Consider the following 18,482-nt stretch of genomic DNA (forward strand, 5'->3'; position numbering starts at 1 on the left):
ATTTATTTTTACTTTTTATTATTTTTTTAATGTTTATTTATTTATTTATTTTTTTAATATATGAAATTTACTGTCAAATTGGTTTCCATACAACACCCAGTGCTCATCCCAAAAGGTGCCCTCCTCAATACCCATCACCCACCCTACCCTCCCTCCCACCCCCCATCAACCCTCAGTTTATTCTCAGTTTTTAACAGTCTCTTATGCTTTGGCTCTCTCCCACTCTAACCTCTTTTTTTTTTTTTTTTTTTTTTTGCAAAGAAGGTTTTAAAAGAATATGGTATTTTGGAGATACATCTCTGTGTTCTTTCATTTTCTTTCACAATGCCTGGACTTAGCATATTCTCATTGGATTGAGTAATTTCACACAAGTCAATCTTGTTTCCTTTACTAAACTCTTAAGTGACTTGAAGGGCGGGTATTAGTGAAAGTGCTAGACACAGAATGCTAAGTAAATTCTTTATTTCTCCACACATCCCCTAAGCATAATAGTCTCTTCCTACTGAAAGAGATAGGGCAGGTTTTGGCGTGAACCAGTTAGGGCTGAAGCCTGGGAGGGCTCAGAAGTTGACTCCCACTGATCTCTACCCTTAAACTATAGAGGGACTGCTCTTTCCTAAAGCTCCTCTTCTACTTAGATCCAAAATATTCTTAAACATACTTTTGGTGGGGAGAAGGAGGAGGGAGGTGTGGTTGTTAAACAATAAAGCATAACAATAGATCCAGGGCATTCTTCCAAAGATCCAGACTCCAGGTCTAGGACATCAGGTCATTTGATCGAGCGGCCTTCAGTAACTTTATCTGGAAAAAGAGACTACGCTACCACCCATCCTGCTAACTACAGGTTTTGGGATAAGCAAGTAAGAGAGAGAAAAGTGATCTTTCTTAACCATCTACCAAGGACGAGGCGCTTTACCTGGGTCCAGTCATTTTCAAGAATACAACAGCACTACGAAAAACGACAAATATCTTCCTGGGTATAAGAGGCTGTAGCAGTTTGAAGAGGACCAGCCTGGGGACTGAAGCCCACCCAGATTAGGGGCTGGGCGCAGGTGAGGGGAGGGACGCGTCACTGCCAGGCAGGCCTTCAAGTCCAGGCAGAAGCCGGAAGTAGCGGGAGGGCAGCGTTTCTCCGGTAACGCAACTGCCCTGGGCTCACCTTGGTCTCCACGGTGGGCCCTTCTTTGTAGCCGACCCTCTCTTTGAAGCGGGCCAGGAACGCCGGCTCGGCTGGCCGCACGTACGAAACCTGGTTCCGCTTGCTCATGGCTGTCCCGGGAAAAGACAGGTTCCCTGGGCCCGCTTGAGAGTGTACATTGGTTATGGCGCCTGCTCGTGACGTCACGCAGCTCCCGCCCCCTGACCGGAGGCCGGGCAACATGGCAGCCCCCTTGCTGGCGTCAACGTCCGACCGGAGCGCCAAATTCAAATTTGCGGCCATCTTGAGCGTTCGGAATCCCGGCGCGCTGCGCGGCTGGAGGTGGGGGTATCCGCTGCATTGGTCTTGGGATCGAGGCGTGAGGGCGCCATGGCGCCCGGCTGCAAAAGTAAGTAAGGAGCTCCGGCTTCGTGACCCTGTCTCCGCCCCCAAATGCAACTGTGCAGGACGGCAAGCCCCAGCCACCCGCAGGGTTCCCGGCTGGGCGTGAAGGGCAGAAGCGGACCTAGCGTCGCGGGGCGTTTGGGACCTCTCTCGGACCCTCAGTCAAAACGCGGCTCGAACAGCTATCTTCCCTTGTCTCTGTGTATTGGGCCCACGCCACAAGCCAGGCACAGTTCTAGGCGCTTGGGCTGAGCAGGGAACCGGAGAGCCCTCCAGGAGCTTGACGTCCAGCGACCTGCTGGTTCTTCCTTCCCGTTCTCGGTTCTGTCGTTTCGTCGCTGCCCTATTCCCGTGTCCCGACCGGGGCTGTCTCTAAGTATCCTTGCCTGAGGTCGGCCCAGGCTCTCACCACCTTCTGCGTGTTTCCACGTTACTGACTGTCCTGAATGGGAGAACTTTTCATGCTCCAAGCACGTCTTTGCCTTCTGGAGGGCCTGCTGTACAATTTCAGATAAGCACAGGATGTCCTTCTATTATCACAAATTCCTCTTTTCTTCTCAAGGGGACCCGTTCCGTTTCTTCCTTTTAACTTTGGAGAGGATCACTGCCGATTTTGATAAACCCTCCAGTTTTCACTAATCGTCCTTTGGCGTTCTCGTGTACGTGCCCCATGTCTTACATTGCCTAATCCTTTAAGGATTAGATTTTGAGCTAATTCGATGGATCTTGGTGAGTGGTATGAATGGTAATGAGGAGAGGCCGATGTTAGAAGATTGAAGAAACTGAATTTGTGGTCGTTGATGAGACTTCCAACAACATTAACGCTTGCAGCTGTCAGTTGTAATTGTTTTCTGATGGATTTGTTGTTTTCGTTAACTTTTTAGGTCATCACAGTGTGCTCTGTTTTTCCATCTGAAATGTTTCTCTTGTCATTTTCAGTATGCAGGGAATATTAGCGCGCACATTGGTTCATTTGTGGAGTGAAATGTTCAGTGTGCGTTCTGCACAACCATGGTATTCTGTAAATCTGGACTCAAACGAGAGAGTTGATAACCTGTGATAAAATTAGAGCATCTGTTTACATAATGGAAAGTGACATCTGTGTGTCACTGTCTATGAAAGGACTCTGACCTATCTGTAAGTGATGGGAACAAGGGTATTCACAGCTCTCTTGTGTGAAAATGGTGATTTCCATGGGAAACGCTTATGTTCCTTGAAGTCTCTTAACAACGTCAAGGTTGAGGACATCCCAAGTGCTGCTTGCATTCCCAGCAGTCCAGAGGTCTGGAGCAGGACTTGGGGAACTCAGGCAGTGCTCCCCACCACTGTTACTTTTGCCAAAGCTACACAGGGACTATTTCTTTGCTGCCAACTCTTGGAGAAGCTGCGAAGGAAGGGCAGGTGGGGAACTGGGCAATCTGGTGTATTTCCCACTTCACAGATCTTCATCTGCTTGAGGGGATATAGCTGCCAAGGGTAGTTTCCAGAACAGTTGTTCTGTGTGAATATTTACTTTGAGCTTCTGTGCTATGAAATTAAGAATAGGGGCGCCTGGGTGGCTCAGTCGGTTAAGCGTCCGACTTCAGCTCAGGTCACGATCTCGCGGTCCGTGAGTTCGAGCCCCGCGTCGGGCTCTGGGCTGACGGCTCAGAGCCTGGAGCCTGTTTCGGATTCTGTGTCTCCCTCTCTCTCTGCCCCTCCCCCATTCGTGCTCTGTCTCTCTGTCTCAAAAATAAATAAACATTAAAAAAATTAAAAAAAAAGAAATTAAGAATAGAAATAAGCAGAATAGGAAGAATAGAAATTAAGGTGTTTTTTTTTTTTTTTAACTGATGTCCTAGTATTTATTTATTCAAAGTTTATTGAGTGTTCACAGTATGTCAGGCACTGCTCTAGATAATGCTTTACAGTTCATTTGGAAGAGAAAGAGAGTAAACTAATATATATTTTGATGACTGTAAGTCCCTTGAGGGAAAACAGGCCCCAGAAGGGGAGTTAGAGTGATAGATAATTGGGTGGGTGTGTATGGAGATAAGCTGGTGTTTCCCATAATTCAAGGTCATGGAATACTTGACCCATACTTGACTAAATACTTGAGTAAGTCCCCAAAGTCAATACTTGAGAGCACAATACTTGAGTAAATCCCCCCCAAAATGTTACAGGCAGAAGGTACAACACGTGTAAAGGTCCCAAAGGGTGGCATGTTCTAGAAATAACAAGAAATCTAGTTTGGTTGTACTGGAGCAAGGAGTGTAATAGGAAACGAGTTGTGGAGGTGGTGATGGGGGAGGCAGGGGCCCTAGATCATGTCCGGTCCTGTAGGCTGTTTTAAGAACTTTGCCTACTCCGACTGAGATGGACAACCACTGCAGAGTTTTGTATTTTTGTTTTTACTTTTTTTTACCGTTGTATGTATTTTTGAGGGAGAGAGAGAGAGAGAGTGGAGGAGGGGCAGAGAGAGAGGGAGACACAGAATCTGAAGCAACTTCCAGGCTCTGAGCTGTCAACACAGAGCCCGACACGGGGCTCAAGCCCACGAAATGTGAGATCATGACCTGAGCCCGTTGGATGCTCAACCGATGGAGCCACCCAGGCGCCCCTAAAAAATAACTTTTAGAGGCGCCTGGGTGGCTCTGTCAGTTAGGTGTTTGACTTCGGCTTAGGTCATGATCTCATGGTTTGTGGGTTCGAGCCCCCCGTCAGGCTCTGTGCCGACAGCTCAGAACCTGGAGTGTGCTTCGTATTCTGTGTTTCCCTTTCTCTCTCCTCTTCTCCAACTCATCCTCTGTCTCTCTCTCAAAATAAATAAACATTAAAAAAAAAAAAAAGACATCCACAAGAATAGCAGCTTTAAAAAAAAAGAAAAAATAATAAAAAAAAACTTTTAATTTTGCTACAATTTATGGAAAAATTGTGAGAGTAGTACAAAGAAATCTGGCATAATATTCTTTACCCGTAGTGACCACTTTCCATTTTGCCGCATCTGCTTTATCATTCTTTCTCCCTCCTCTCTTACCCTCCCAATTGTGTGTGTGTGTGTGTGTGTGTGTGTGTGTGTGTGTGTGTATGTATACATATTTTTTATGAGCCATTTGAGAGTAAAATGGGGACATGATATACCTTTACCAGTGAGTAAATATGTATACTTTATCAGTGAGTGATTTCTAAAAACAGGTATATTCTGTTGACTAATCACATTGCAGTTATCAAGAAAGTTTACATTGATATAGCACTCTTGTCTAATCCACAGTCCGTATCTTACTTTTATCCATTGTCCAATAATCTACTTTCATAGTTTTTCTCTAGAACCAGATCCTTCATTGCATTTAGTACTGATGTCTGACTTTTTTTTTTTTTTAAACAGTTTGAGATGTAAGTCAGATACAATACAATCCACACCTATAAAGTGTAAAATGGTTTTTAGTATATTCACAGATAATGTGGAACTATCAGCATAGTCCATTAGGACATCTTGGTCACCTCAAAGAAATCTCATACTTTCAGTCCTCACCCTTCCCACCTCCTTATCCCCCCACCCCCAGCCCCAAGTAACATCTACTCTTTTCTTCATTATTCAGAGTGGCATATTGAAATCTCCAGCTGTTATTGTTGAATTCTCTATTTCTCCCTACTCTTCTGTCAGTTTTCACTTTGTGTATTTTGGTGATCTGATATTAGGTGAATATATGTTTGTATTTGTATTATCCTGAGGGGTTGACCTTTGTATCATTATAAAATGTCCCTCTTTAAAATTTTTTTTTAATGTTTTATTTTTGAGAGAGAGACAGAGTGCGAGCAGGGAGGGGCAGAGAGAGAGGGAGACAGAATCTGAAGCAGGCTGCAGGCTCTGAGATGTCAGCACAGAGCCCCACGCGGGGCTGGAACTCCCGAACCGCGAGATCATGGCCTGAGCTGAAAAGTCAGATGCTTAACCAACTGAGCCACCCTGCTGCCCCTATAAAATGTCCCTCTTTATCTCATTTATCTTTTTCTCAACATTTGTTGTTGTTTTGTCCAATTTTGGTTTAGGTGAGATACCGTTTTTAATTCTTTTACTTTCAGTGTATTTTTATCTTTGAATCTAAAGTGTGTTTGCTGTAGATAGTATATAGTTGGAGCATGTTTTCATTAGTCTGACAGTCTCTGCCTTTTAGTTGGGTTATTTAATCCGTTGGCATGTTGTTATTGATACAGTTGGATTTACATCTGCCATTTTACTTCTTGTTTTCTACGTATCTCACATCTTTTATGTTCCTCTGTTCTTCCTTTACTGCTTTTTTTTTAAAAGCTTTTTAAAAGTTTAAATGCATATCCTAACATTCTAATTAATTTAAGGTAGGCTTCATGCCCAGTGTGGAGCCCAATGCAGGCCTTGAACTCACCACCCTGAGATCAAGTACTGAGTGAGGATCAAGAGTTGGATGTTTGACTGAGCCCCCCAGGTGCCCCTAACATGCACGTTTTATCAGAATTAGCTTTGGGTTTATACTAGCTTAATTCCAATGATATAAACCTTACTCCTATGTAGTTCTATTCCCTCTCACCCCCTTTTTTTTTTGATATTGACGTGGATATGTCAGGTAGGCAGTTAGATGTGAGAATCTGGTGCTCAAGAGAGTGGTCCAGGGAGAAGGTTTAAATTTGGGACTCGTCAACATACACTTAGCATTTAGAACTGTGACCCGAGAACCGTGAGATCATGACATGAACTGAAACCAGGAGTGGGACACTTAACCAACTGAGCCACCCAGGCGCCCCACCTTTACCATCTCTTGAAACATGGGTCTGCTAGCAGCAAATTCTCTCTGAGATGCCTTCTGGCCTCCATCGGTTATGTTGAGACGTCAGCTGGTCATGTAACTGGGTTCGCTTGTAAGTAACAAGTTGTTTTTCTCTTGCTGCTTTCAAGATTTTCTCCTTCTCTTTGGCCTTCACCATTTTTACGATAATGTGTCTGTTTGTGGGTCACTGCGTTTATCCTGTTTGGAATTCATTGAACCTCCTGGAGGTATATGTTGTTTTTTCAATGAGTTTGAGAAGTCTTTGGCTTTAAAATACTTTGAAAATTTTTCCCTGCTATTTAGCTTTTCTCTCCTTCTGGTACTCCCCATTACACCTATGTTGGTGTCCTGAATGGTATCCCACATTTTTCTGAGGCTTGCTTCACTTTCCTTCATCTGTTTGTTCTTTGGCTTGTATAATCTCTGTTGATCTGTCTTTGAGTTTGCTTATTTTTTCTTCTACCAGTTCCAATATACTGTTGAGCCCTTCTAGTGAGTTTTTATTTCAGTCTTCAGAGTTTCAGTTTTTCAGAATAATTTCTATTGCTATTCTCTATTTGATGGGACATTGTCATCATTCCTTTAACCCTTTAATTATGATTTTCTTCAGTAACGTGAACATGTTTATAATGGTGACTTTGAGGTCTCCCAACATCTAGATGCTGTCATAGGCAATTTTTCTTGCCAGCTTTTTTTTCTTTTTTGTTCTTCATAGTTTATGGGTCATCCTTTCCTGTTTCTTTGAATGCCTTGTCATTTTTTTTTGTTGTTGTTGTTGGATACTTAACATCTTAGATAATAAATTTATAGCAACTTTGGATTCTGGCCTTTCTACCCTCTGGGGGTGGTTATTTGCCTGTTTGTTTAATAACTGGCTGGATTGCTTTAGTGACATTTGTTTCCCTCCCAACGTTAAGCCTTTGATGTTGCTCCTCAGAGAAGTCCAGTTTTGGGTACGCCCACAGTCACCCTGATGACTTTTGGTGGTTTTGGTGGGGATCTCTCTCTCTTTCCCTGACCACACGTAGCTCTTAAACTTCAGGGATACCAGCTGATTGCCCTGTTGTTTTCCAACAATGCCTGGAATATTGCCTTATAAATCAGTCCAATTAGATTCTTGCCCTTTTGAAGGAAAAGTTTCTGAGGTCTGTGTTTGATATTTGTTCTCATCCCGGTAAAGCCACTTCCAGCTGTCTTAGGTCCCAGTTCTCACCTGCAATTTTTAAAAAAAAAAATTTTTTTTTTAACGTTTATTTATTTTTGAGACAGAGAGAGACAGAGCATGAATGGGGGAGGGGCAGAGAGAGAGGGAGACACAGAATGGGAAGCAGGCTCCAGGCTCTGAGCCATCAGCCCAGAGCCCGACGCGGGGCTCGAACTCACGGACCGCGAGATCGTGACCTGAGCTGAAGTCGGACGCTTAACCGACTGAGCCACCCAGGCGCCCCTCACCTGCAAATTAATAGGCCTGCAAGTTTTGTTTGAATATTGAATCTCCTCCTAATTGCTTCTCCCCACAACCTTCACTGTTCTTGAGTGTGCCATTGGGCTTGAACTTCTCCTTGCTTTGTTGGAAATGAAGTCAGCTCCTTTGGAACTATCTCTTTGTGGTCTGTCTCTCCCCTGAGGCAAAATCTCTCATCCTAGGCTCTGGAGCTGGGGGTGAGAACAACAACAGTGTTCTTTCAGAGTGACACCTCTGGTCTAGTTGCTGAGTGTTTGTTGGGAGTGGGAGGGTGTGTGTGTGTGTGTGTGTGTGTGTGTGTGTGTGTGTATGTGTGTGCACGCGTGAGTGCCCACCGCAGCAGCCTGGGGTCCTCTTGACTTGCCTCTCCTAGTGGAGAAACACTGTCTCACCAGCCAGAATAAGGGTCGTCAGGGCCCCAGTGTTCTCAGCACACTATGTCCAAGGTAGAGCCTCGTTCCACAAGTGGAGGCTGGGTGGAAGAAGGGAACCCCCACCTCTCAGTCATACTTACCTGGGATTTAGACTTAGGCAGCTGGCTGGAGGCTGGATGAGAAATTGGTAACCTGCTCCTGGGAAGAAAGCCCTCCAAGTAGGAACTGAGTGGGGGGAGGAGGATCCCTGTGTTCTCAGCTGCAAAGTCTGGAGTGGCGACTCCCAACTCGTTGAGCTGGGAGGGAGGGAGCCATCTTGGTTCAATAGACACTCACTTCTCTTGTGAAATTTCCAGTGATCTTGACTAGATGTTTTTTCATTTGCTGTTTGCCTTTATGGCTGTTTCTAGAGGCTTTAAGTGGCTTTTATTTTTTTATTTTACCAGTTTCACTGGACAGTGGGTCAGTATAGTTCCTCTTGCAGTCATGCTGGAAGTTGATCTCTGGCTTCTTTTTTGGCAGAATAATTCTGCCTGCTAGATTGAAAATAGGTGGTAATTGGGGGAATGAGAGAGTGAGAGAAAGAAAAACAGAGACACTGTTGTAATAGCTCAAATAGGTGATGTTGCTGTCATGGTGGTCATAGCAGTGGATTTAACCAGAAGTTATAGGATTCTTGATGGATTTTGAAGGTAGAGCCAAAGATTGGCTAACAGGTTGGATATGAAGCGTGAGAAAGAAAGGGGTGAGGGATAACTCCAAGGTTTTCGGCCTGAGCAACTGAAAGATGGGAGTTGTCATTAATCAAGGTGGAGACGCATGTTTGGGGTAGGGGTGGGGTGATCAGAAATTCAGTTTTGGACATTTTAAATTTGAGACGTTGCCAATTGGGCCTCCAGCTGGAGATGTCAGGTTGGCAGTTGGATGCGAGAGTCTGTTGCTCAAAAGAGTGGTCCAGGGAGAAGGTTTACATTTGGGACTCATCAACACATACTTAGCATTTAGAACGATGAGCCTGGATGTCCTCACCAATGGAGTGGATGTGGAAAGAAGAGAAGGAAGATCGAGACCTAAGCCCTAGAATGCCTCACTGTCAAAAGGTCAGGGAGCCAAGGAGACTGAGGAGTGTTAGCAATAGAAGAGTAGGGTAGATAAGAATTGGATTTTTAGGGGCACCTGGGTGGCTCAGTTGGTTAAGCAGCCAGTTCTTTTTTTTTTTTTATTTTAATTTTTAATGTTTATTTTTGAGAGAGAAAGAAAGAGAGACAGTGTGAGTGGGGGAGGGGAAGAGAGAGAGGGAGACACAGAATCTGAAGCAGCTCCAGTCTCTGAGCTTGTCAGCGCAGAGCCCGATAAGGGGCTCAAACGCACAGACCGAGAGATCATGACCTGAGCCGAAGTCGGACGCTTAACCAACTGAGCTACCCACGTGCCCTTTAAGTGGCCAATTCTTGATTTCAGCTCAGGTCATGATTTCGGGGTTCGTAAGTTTGAGCCCTGTGCTGACAGCACAGAGCCTGCTTGGGATTCTCTCTCCCTCTTTCTTTGCACCTCCCCCACTCATGTGCACCCCCCCCCCCCAAATAAATGTTTTTTTAAAAGGATGGGATTTTACATTGCAATTTTTTAAAGTCTATTTATTTATTTTGGGAGACAGAACGTGAGTGGGGGCAGGGAATGTGAACAGAGAGAGAGAATTCCAAACAGGGTCCATGCTCAGTGCCAAGCCCCATGCAGGGCTCGATCCTATGACCCTGGGATCATGACCTGAGCCAAAATCGAGAGTCCATCACCCAAACAACTGAGCCACCCAGGTGCCCCTATACTGCAATTTTAAATGCCTGTAATAACTTCTTGTCTGTTTTTCTAGCTGAGTTACGCAATGTGACAAACTGTCAGTCTAACCAACCAAGGTAAGAAAAAAATATTGTCACTGAGACCAAAAGAATTAGGGCTGTAATATATTTTTTTTAAGTTTATTTTTTTATTTTTGAGAGAAGGTGGGGGGGAGCATGTGAGAAGGGGAGGGGAGAAAGAGGGAGAGAGAGAATCCCAAGCAGGCTCTGTGCTATCAGTGAGGAGCCTGATGTGGGGCTCCATCCCACGAACTGTGAGATCATAACCTGAGCCGAAATCAACATTCAGGCACTCGGGTACCCCACCCATGCGGATGTAGTATTCTTAGAACGTTTAACAAAGTAAGGGATGCTTGTTTCGGCATAAAGCTCAGTTCTTAGCTACCTGGAAATCTGGAAACATCACACTTCTTCCCCAACTCTCCCCCCATCCTCTTAACCTTCCAGGCTAAAAGATGGAATCAGTAACGTAATTCTCCCTTGGGGTGACTATTTTATTATGGCTGTTAAGAGGGAAATCAGAGACAAGCAATGCTTAGAGCTCCGTGGAATCAACTTCCTTTGAGTTGATTTCACGTAAAAGCTTGTGATGATGAGTATCGTGAAGCAAATCAGTAAAGGGTGTGAGTCACGTGCGACACTTCTAGAAGAGGTGAATGTAAGTGAGTAGGTTGGGGGCTTTGTTGGGGAATCTCAGTATGGAAACATTACAGGCAGTGTGGGACTCAGATCCTTTTTTAGTTTTCTCCAGTAAACTTAGGCTGGTACATTTCTTGTCTTTAGTAATGAAGGTGATGCCATCAAAGTTTTTGTGCGAATTCGTCCACCTACAGAAGGTTCTGGATCAGCTGATGGAGAGCAAAACTTATGTTTGTCTGTGCTCTCCTCTACCACTCTCCGGCTGCACTCCAACCCTGAGCCCAGGACCTTCACATTTGATCATGTTGCAGACATCCACACCACTCAGGTAATGATAATTTTGGAAACTTCACTTTCCTTTTGGATAAGATTCTATGATTTGCGAGGATTTCATTTCTGGTCTCTTTAGTTTGATAGATCTCAGATAAGGAAGCTCAAACATTAAATATTTTAGATGTCATCGATTTTAAAATATTTTAAATTTAATTTTATTAGGTTTTTTTTTCCTTCATCAAACTTTGTACCAGAATGATCAGCCTGCTTTACTTTTCTCTCACCATCCAGTGATGGGGGTTAGTGGAGGTGTATTTTTCAGAGCCAGTTGGGTGATTGATAATAAGTATGATTCAGCTTCCTAGTTTAGGGAGAGTATCTTAGTTGTGGCTGCTGTAACAGAAATCTCAAAAACAGGGGGGCTTAAACAGCAAACATTTATTTCTCACTGTTCTGGGGATGGGAATTCTAAGATCCAGGCCAGGAGATCTAGTGTCTGGTAAGGACCTGCTTGCTGGCTTTTAGACAGCTGCCTTTTCACTGTGGAGAGAGAGAAAAAGCAGTTCTCTCATGTCTCTTCTTAGAAGGGTACTACTCGCCTCACTAGTGCTCCACCCTCATGGTCTGATTACCTCCCCAAAGCCCCAAGTCCAAATACCATGGCGCTGGGGATTAGGGTTTCAACACAGGAACTTTGGGGAAGACACGTTCAGTCCATAGCAGAGAGTAACAGGTTTAAGATTACTATGATGTCAGTAACTGGTTTTCTAATTCAGGACAGTTTAGTTAAGATCTAGTCAGCACCATCCATTAGAACTTTCTGTAATGAGGGAAATGTTCTATATCTGCACTGTCCGTTACAGTAGCCCCTAGCCATATGTGGCTATTTAAGTTTGAATGTATTAAGATTGAATAAAATTGAAAATTTAGGGGGCGCCTGGTGGCTCAGTGGCTTAGGCATCTAGCTCTTGATTTGGGTTCAGGTCATGATCTCACAGTTGGTGAGTTCGAGCCCTTCATGGGGCTCCATGCTGACAGTGCAGAACCTGCTTGGGATTCTCTCTCTCCTTCTCTCTCTCTCTCAAAATAAGTAAATAAACTTAAAAAATAAAAAACTTTTAAAAATTTATTTTCTTAGATATGCTAGTGCATGTGGCTGTTGAGCACTTGAAATGTGGCTAGTGTGTCTAAGGACTTGACTTTTAAGTTTAATTTTAATTAATTTGAATTTAAATAGCCACATATGGCTAATGACTAGTGTATTAGACATCACAGATCTTGATTATTCCTTTATACACATGGATGTTTTTAGTGAGACATTTGGATCCTTCGATTTTTTTCATCTAGGACATGGCTGGTCAATGGAAATATATAGTTATCCACCTATATAATTTTAAATTTTCTAGTAGTCATGTTGAAAAAAAGTAAAAAAACAGGCAGACTCACCCTTCCTTCCTTCCTTCCTCCCTCTGTCTTTTCCTCCCTCCTTCCTTCCTTTCGGAGGGACTGGGGGAGAGAGAGAATCTTAAGCAGGCTCTGTGCCCAGCATGGAGCCTGATGCAGGGCTCGATCTCACAACTGTGGGATCATGACCTGAGCTGAAATTAGGAGTTGGATGCTTAACTGGCTGAGCCGCCCAGGTGCTCCAGACTTAATTTTAATCCTATATTTTATTTAACCCAGTATATCTAAAATATCTTTTCAACATGTTATCAATATAAAGCAAATTATTAATGAGGTATTTTCCATTCTTTTTATTCATGCTCAGTCTTCTAAACCTGGTGTATATTTTATACTTATAATAAATCTCAAGTTGGAGTAGCCATGTTTCAGGTGCTCAATAGTTACATGTGGCTCATGGCTACTGTATTAGTGCAAGTTTAAGAATTCTTGCACTGTTGGGGCGCCTGGGTGGCGCAGTCGGTTAAGCGTCCGACTTCAGCCAGGTCACGATCTCTCGGTCCATGAGTTCGAGCCCCGCGTCAGGCTCTGGGCTGATGGCTCAGAGCCTGGAGCCTGTTTCCGATTCTGTGTCTCCCTCTCTCTCTGTCCCTCCCCCGTTCATGCTCTGTCTCTCTCTGTCCCAAAAATAAATAAACGTTGAAAAAAAAAAATTAAAAAAAAAAAAAAAATTCTTGCACTGTTGATAAGATCGCGTCTACTTATGTGTGTAAAAATGAAAGCAAAAAATCAGGTATTGATTATTTAGTACAAACTTGTGGGAAAAGCACTGAAGAACACATAGGGCCATGTATCAGATGCTAATACCCATATAATATTTGTACGTAATGTGCCGACAAAATTCTGTATGGATTCTAGATGTTAGTTTTAAATCTAGCGTTGTATGGGGGTTAGTAGACGTAATTATGTTTAATGTTTTATCATCTTAGTTGTTTTAGCTTTTTTTCAATACTGGATACAATTTTTATTTTATCACAAGTGTTGTAAAGTCTAAGCACACTGCTTTTATTGTTATATTTTAGAATGTAATTTAGGAATGTGGTTCATTTTTATGAAATGTTAACATATTTGGTGCTTACATTTGTAGGAGTCCGTGTTTTCGACTGTGGCCAAGGGCATTGTGGAGTCTTGCATGAGCGGGTATAATGGCACCATCTTTGCATAGTAAGTTGCCGACTCTGTCCTTCCACAAGGGTGCAGTCGTGAGTGCTTCTGTTCATGTCTTATGGCCACACCGTGAATTACCACAAACTTAGTGGCTTGAAACAACACAAATGTATTGTCTTTCAGTTCTGTAAGTCCGAAGTCTGACATGAGTCTTGCTGTCTCACTAAAATAAATAAGCTAAAATAAATAAGTGTCCAGGGCTGTGTTCCTTTCTGGAGGCTCTAGGGAGAATTCCATTCATTTCCTTGCCTCTTCCAGCTTTTAGAGGCCACTCATATTACTTGGCCCCTTTATTTTCAAAGCCAGCAACATGCAACCTTCCAACTCTGCTTCCTTAGTCACATGTCCCTCTGACTACAGCTGGGACAGGTTCTCTAATTCATGTGATTAGATTGGACTCACCTGGATAATGAGGGTGGGGGGGTATTAAACGCTACCTTGTGGAGAAAAGAGTATTTATATTATTTGAAATTCTTTTCTGAGGAAGATTTGTCTCTTCTCCCCCATTTTTTAAATTATACTTTGGGTTATAATCCAATACCTTATTTTTATCATATTGCTCATATTGTCCTAGATTGGCCATTGGGAGCTGTTTGAGGCTGGTTTCTGTGTCCTTTTGCTTGAGCACTTCCTTTATGACAACACAAGCTGTTCCTGGCTCATCTGTGTTTTCCCTGTCCTAGGGCTAGAATCAGCCATTTCGACAAGGAGCCCTGGTTCCTTTTATTGGAGAATGGTATTCAGAAACCAGGATGTGGGCACTAGGTGTGTTTGTTGCTACTGGAGTGTCATTGCTTCTAGGCCTTCTCAGTAGACAGCTAGGTAATATATGTATACATACTTAGTCGTGTATGTGGACATACCTGTAATTGTATCTGTATCTATCCGTTTGCATATATATACAGTAAGTTAAACATGAGTTCATGCTTATGTCTCTGACTCTAATCCAGGAGGTTAGAATCCATATGGGTTCATTCTAACCTTCCTTCTTTGTTTATCTGTAACTTCCCTTGCTGGCATTGAGAAACCTGGCTGCCACTTTCTATCATCCCTTTACTGATTCGTCCAGCCCCAGTATACATGTAAAGTACTTTCAGAATTGTTATCCTGTATCCCTGTGAGAAACAAATTTACACAGTACAATGTTTATGTACAGTTCATTTTCTTTTTTAAAAAAAAATTTTTTTTTAAGTTTATTTATTTTGAGAGACAGAGCAGAGGAGGGGCAGAGAGAGAGGGAGAGAGAGAATCCCAGGCAGGCTCCGTGCTGTCAGTGCAGAGCCTGACGTGGGGCTCGAACTCACGAACTACGAGATCATGATCTGAGCCAAAACCACGAGTCGGATGCTTGACTGACTGAGCCACTCAGGCACCCCTCTTTTTTTTTTTTTTTTTTTTTTTTTAAAGCCTTAATAATTTCCAGTCAAAACCTCCTTTTCTAAAGTTACTTAGGTCAGCTCCTTTGCTGCCCACTGCCTTTGGTGTAATGTCACACACTTGTGATGTAGTTATGTGCATTCCATTCTGGGACCGCTGACATCCTAGTTGATGTGTTTTGCTTGTTTTTTAGTTTGTATGCTTTAAAGTTCACCCTTTGTGATATACAGCTGTATCGTGTTTTGATAAATGTAGAGAGCCATCTGTTTACTACCCCGGCACTGAAAATGACTGTTTCTGGGATATCTGGGTGGCTCAGTCGGTTAAGCGTCCGACTTCAGCTCATGTCATGATCTCGTGGTGATCTCACAGTTCATGGGTTCAAGCCTCGCGTCAGCCTCTGTACTGACAGCTCAGAGCCTGCAGCCTGCTTCAGATTCTGTGTCTCCCTCTCTCTCTGCCCCTCCCCTGCTCACTCTCTGTCTGTCTGTCTCTCTCTCAAAAATAAACAAACATTAAAAAAATTAAAAAAAAATTTTTTTAAACATTTATTCATTTTTGAGAGACAGAGAGTAACAAAGCATGAGTGGGGAAGGGACAGAGAGAGAGAGGGAGAGAGAGGGAGATACAGAATCCGAAGCAGGCTCCAGGCTCTGAGCTGTCATCACAGAGCTTGATGTGGGGATTGAACCCATGGACTGCAAGATCATGACCTGAGCTGAAGTCGGATGCCCAACTGACTGAGCCACCCAGGTGCCCCCTCCCCCCATTTTTTTTTTGAAAAGGACCGTTTCTTCACCTTAAAAGTTTCCCGTTTGTCCCCCTTGTAGTCAGCCACTCCCCCTTCCCTCAACCCCTGACATCCAGGGTACACGAATACATTTTCTGTTCCTATAGTTCTGCCTTTTCCAGAGTGTCATATGAATGGAACCACACAATATGTAGCCTTTTGGATCTGGCTTCCTTCTTTTATTAAAAATGCCTATAGGATTTGCCTGTGTTGTTGCAGGCATAAATAACTTTTTTTTCTTTCTCAGTAGTTTTTTTTACTGTATGGATTTATCATCATTTGTTTATCCATTTCCCTGTGAAGGGATATCTTAGATGCTTCCAGTTTTTAGTGATTATGAATGTATTGCTACAAACGTTTGAATGTTGGTTTTTGTGTGAACATAAGTTTTCAAATCATTTGAGTAAATACCTAGGCATGCAATTGCTGGGTCATATGGCAAGTCTATGATCAACCTTATGAGAAACTTGCCAAATTGTTTTCTATATGTATATTTAAAGTGAGTCATGATCCTCAACTTTCTAAATTTTGGCAGCCTTAAAATATTGCTATAGATTTAATGTGGAATGTGAGATGGAGTCCAGAAGGCATTGTCACCTTGGCATTTGTACAAAGTGAATTTTAGTATCATTTCAGATTTATAGGATATATAGATTAATGGGCATATATTTGTAGTGTATTATTATTTTTTTTTAGCAGTAGACTTTCAAATTGTATTTAGAACTAGAGCTTTTTAATAGAATGTAGTGAATTATTTGATACATTTGAGGGGCGGCTGGATGGCTCGGTTGAGCGTCCAACTTCAGCTCAGGTCATGGTCTCGCGGTTTGTGGGTTCGAGCCCCATGTCGGGCTCTGTGCTGACAGCTGAGAGCCTGGAGCCTGCTTCGGATTCTGCGTCTCCCTTTCTGCCTGCCCCTGCCCCTGCCCCTGCCCCACCCACACTCTTTCTCAAAAATAAATAAACATTAAAAAAATTTTTTAAATATATTTGGGCAGCTAATGCTTTTTGTGCATGTGCCCTTGGTTTATAATTGTCTCAAAACACAAGAAAATAAAAAACATTAAGAAGTATGAACTTTAGGCTCATATGCACATATATACCAACTTGAAAGTTTGCCTTTGCTTTTCATGCTTACTTTTCAGCTGTGTTCAGGAGAGCTGAGTGTTTTCTCTTGAGCAGTAAGTCAGAGGCCTATTTTCTCATTTGTCTTAAGAAAGATTTTTTTTTTTCCCCACAGAGTATTTTGAGTGGTAAAGTTAAAAAATGAATTGGAAATAGAGCCACAATTACCAGAGACTGTGTTATCTTTAGAACTGTTATCTTTAAATACCTTGCAGTTATACTAATTATGTTTAATTTGTGGCATATTCATTAATAATTTAACCAAAATTTCTTTTGGTAGAAGAAGGTAGAAATGAGAAACACTTGGACAGAAATGAGTGAAAGTTGGATGCTTAACTGACTGAGCCACCCAGGTGCCCCCTGTTTTTTCTTTTTTTTAATCTTTTGGGGACATTTAACCAAAAAGTCAATTCAGATTTTTTCTTTAATATTTGGGCTGTGAATCCAAACTAAAGACATTTGACATCCTGATCGACATCTATCTTTCACATAAACGTTTTTAGTTTTAGTTTTTGTTACTCTTGTTTCTTGGGGTAACGGAGGAGACATGACGCTACGCACAAAAATCAGGCCTGTACCATAAGGGTTTTTGAAATTGCTTTGTTTTTAAATGAAGACATTTAAGTATCTTTAAAGGCATAATTTAGGAAAGGAATTGCTAAATTGTTAGAACAGAAAAAGTTGAAAACAAAATTCCAGTTGGTTCTGGTTAAATAAATGATACATTCATGAAATACAATGTAGGTATTAAAAATAATGAAGTAGATCTCTATTTACTACACAGAAAAATATCTGAGATAAAATTAAAGGACAAAACAGATCACAGAGCAGTATTTCAGTTTTGTAAATAAAAATAAATGAGGGGCGCCTACATGGCTCAGTCTGTTAAGTGTCTGACTCTTGACTTTGGCTCAGCTCATGATCCCAGGGTCATGGGTTTGAGCCCTGTGTCGGGCACCTTGCTGAGCATGGAGCCTGCTTAAGATTCTCTTTCTCTCTCCCTCTGCCCCTGTCCCCAGCTCCTGCGTTCTAGCTCCCTTAAAAAAAAATTTTTTTTTAAACAAAAACTCTGATGGCTATGTTTGTATAATCCTGAAGAATTACCAGAAATTAACAGTGTAGCTCTTGGTGGTAGAATAGGAGAGAAAAAAAATGAATCATTCACTTTTTACCTAATATAATTTTTTTAAAAAGTAAGCTCAGCACCTAATGTGGGGCTTAGACTTAACTACCCTGACATCAAGAGTTGCATGCTCTACTGACTGAGCCAGCCAAGTGTCTCTACCTAATATAATTTTAAAAAAGAAGGAAAATAAGATCTTTGTGGGGAAAATTTTTTTTATGTTTATTTATTTATTTTGAAAGAGAGAGAGAGAGAGCACGCGCGCACACGCATGGGAGAAGGGCAGAGAGGGAGAATCCCAAGCAGTCTTCACAATGTCAGGGCAGAACCCCAAGCGGAGCTGTATCCTGCAAACCATGAGATCATGACCTGAGCCGAAATCAAGAGTCAGACGCTCAATCAACTGAGCCACCCAGTCACCCAATGTTTGTGGAGAAAATTTATCTATTAGTAGACCTTATTAAAGTAGAAGGGTAGTCTTTTAAGTTTTGTGTGTAAAAATAACATA

The 18,482-nt window shown here is 42.4% G+C and overlaps 2 protein-coding genes across 6 annotated transcripts in view; one reads left to right on the forward strand and one right to left on the reverse strand.

Annotated features, from left to right (window-relative positions):
* Positions 1 to 1,349, reverse strand: part of KIAA1143 (KIAA1143 ortholog) — a 6,348-nt gene extending 4,999 nt beyond the window's left edge. Inside the window, exon 1 of the mRNA XM_049642551.1 lies at positions 1,160 to 1,349. Coding sequence (XP_049498508.1) covers positions 1,160 to 1,267 — 108 coding nt within the window. The 5' untranslated portion in view covers positions 1,268 to 1,349. The remainder of the gene's footprint in view (positions 1 to 1,159) is intronic.
* Positions 1,350 to 1,459: 110 nt separating this feature from the next.
* Positions 1,460 to 18,482, forward strand: part of KIF15 (kinesin family member 15) — a 77,896-nt gene continuing 60,873 nt past the window's right edge. For 4 of the 5 annotated variants that reach the window (XR_007460187.1, XR_007460188.1, XM_049642497.1 and 1 more), the window contains exons 1-4: positions 1,461 to 1,547; positions 10,034 to 10,076; positions 10,803 to 10,986; positions 13,480 to 13,556. Coding sequence is in view for 3 of the 5 variants with exons in the window: in XM_049642497.1 (XP_049498454.1) it covers positions 1,529 to 1,547; positions 10,034 to 10,076; positions 10,803 to 10,986; positions 13,480 to 13,556 (323 nt within the window). In the remaining 2 variants the exon portion in view is untranslated. Of the gene's footprint in view, positions 1,548 to 10,033; positions 10,077 to 10,802; positions 10,987 to 13,479; positions 13,557 to 18,482 lie in introns of all 5 variants that reach the window. The other variant, XM_049642499.1, reaches the window with a different exon arrangement.

This window comes from Panthera uncia, chromosome A2, assembly GCF_023721935.1.
Source record: "Panthera uncia isolate 11264 chromosome A2, Puncia_PCG_1.0, whole genome shotgun sequence".
NCBI lineage: Eukaryota > Metazoa > Chordata > Mammalia > Carnivora > Felidae > Panthera > Panthera uncia.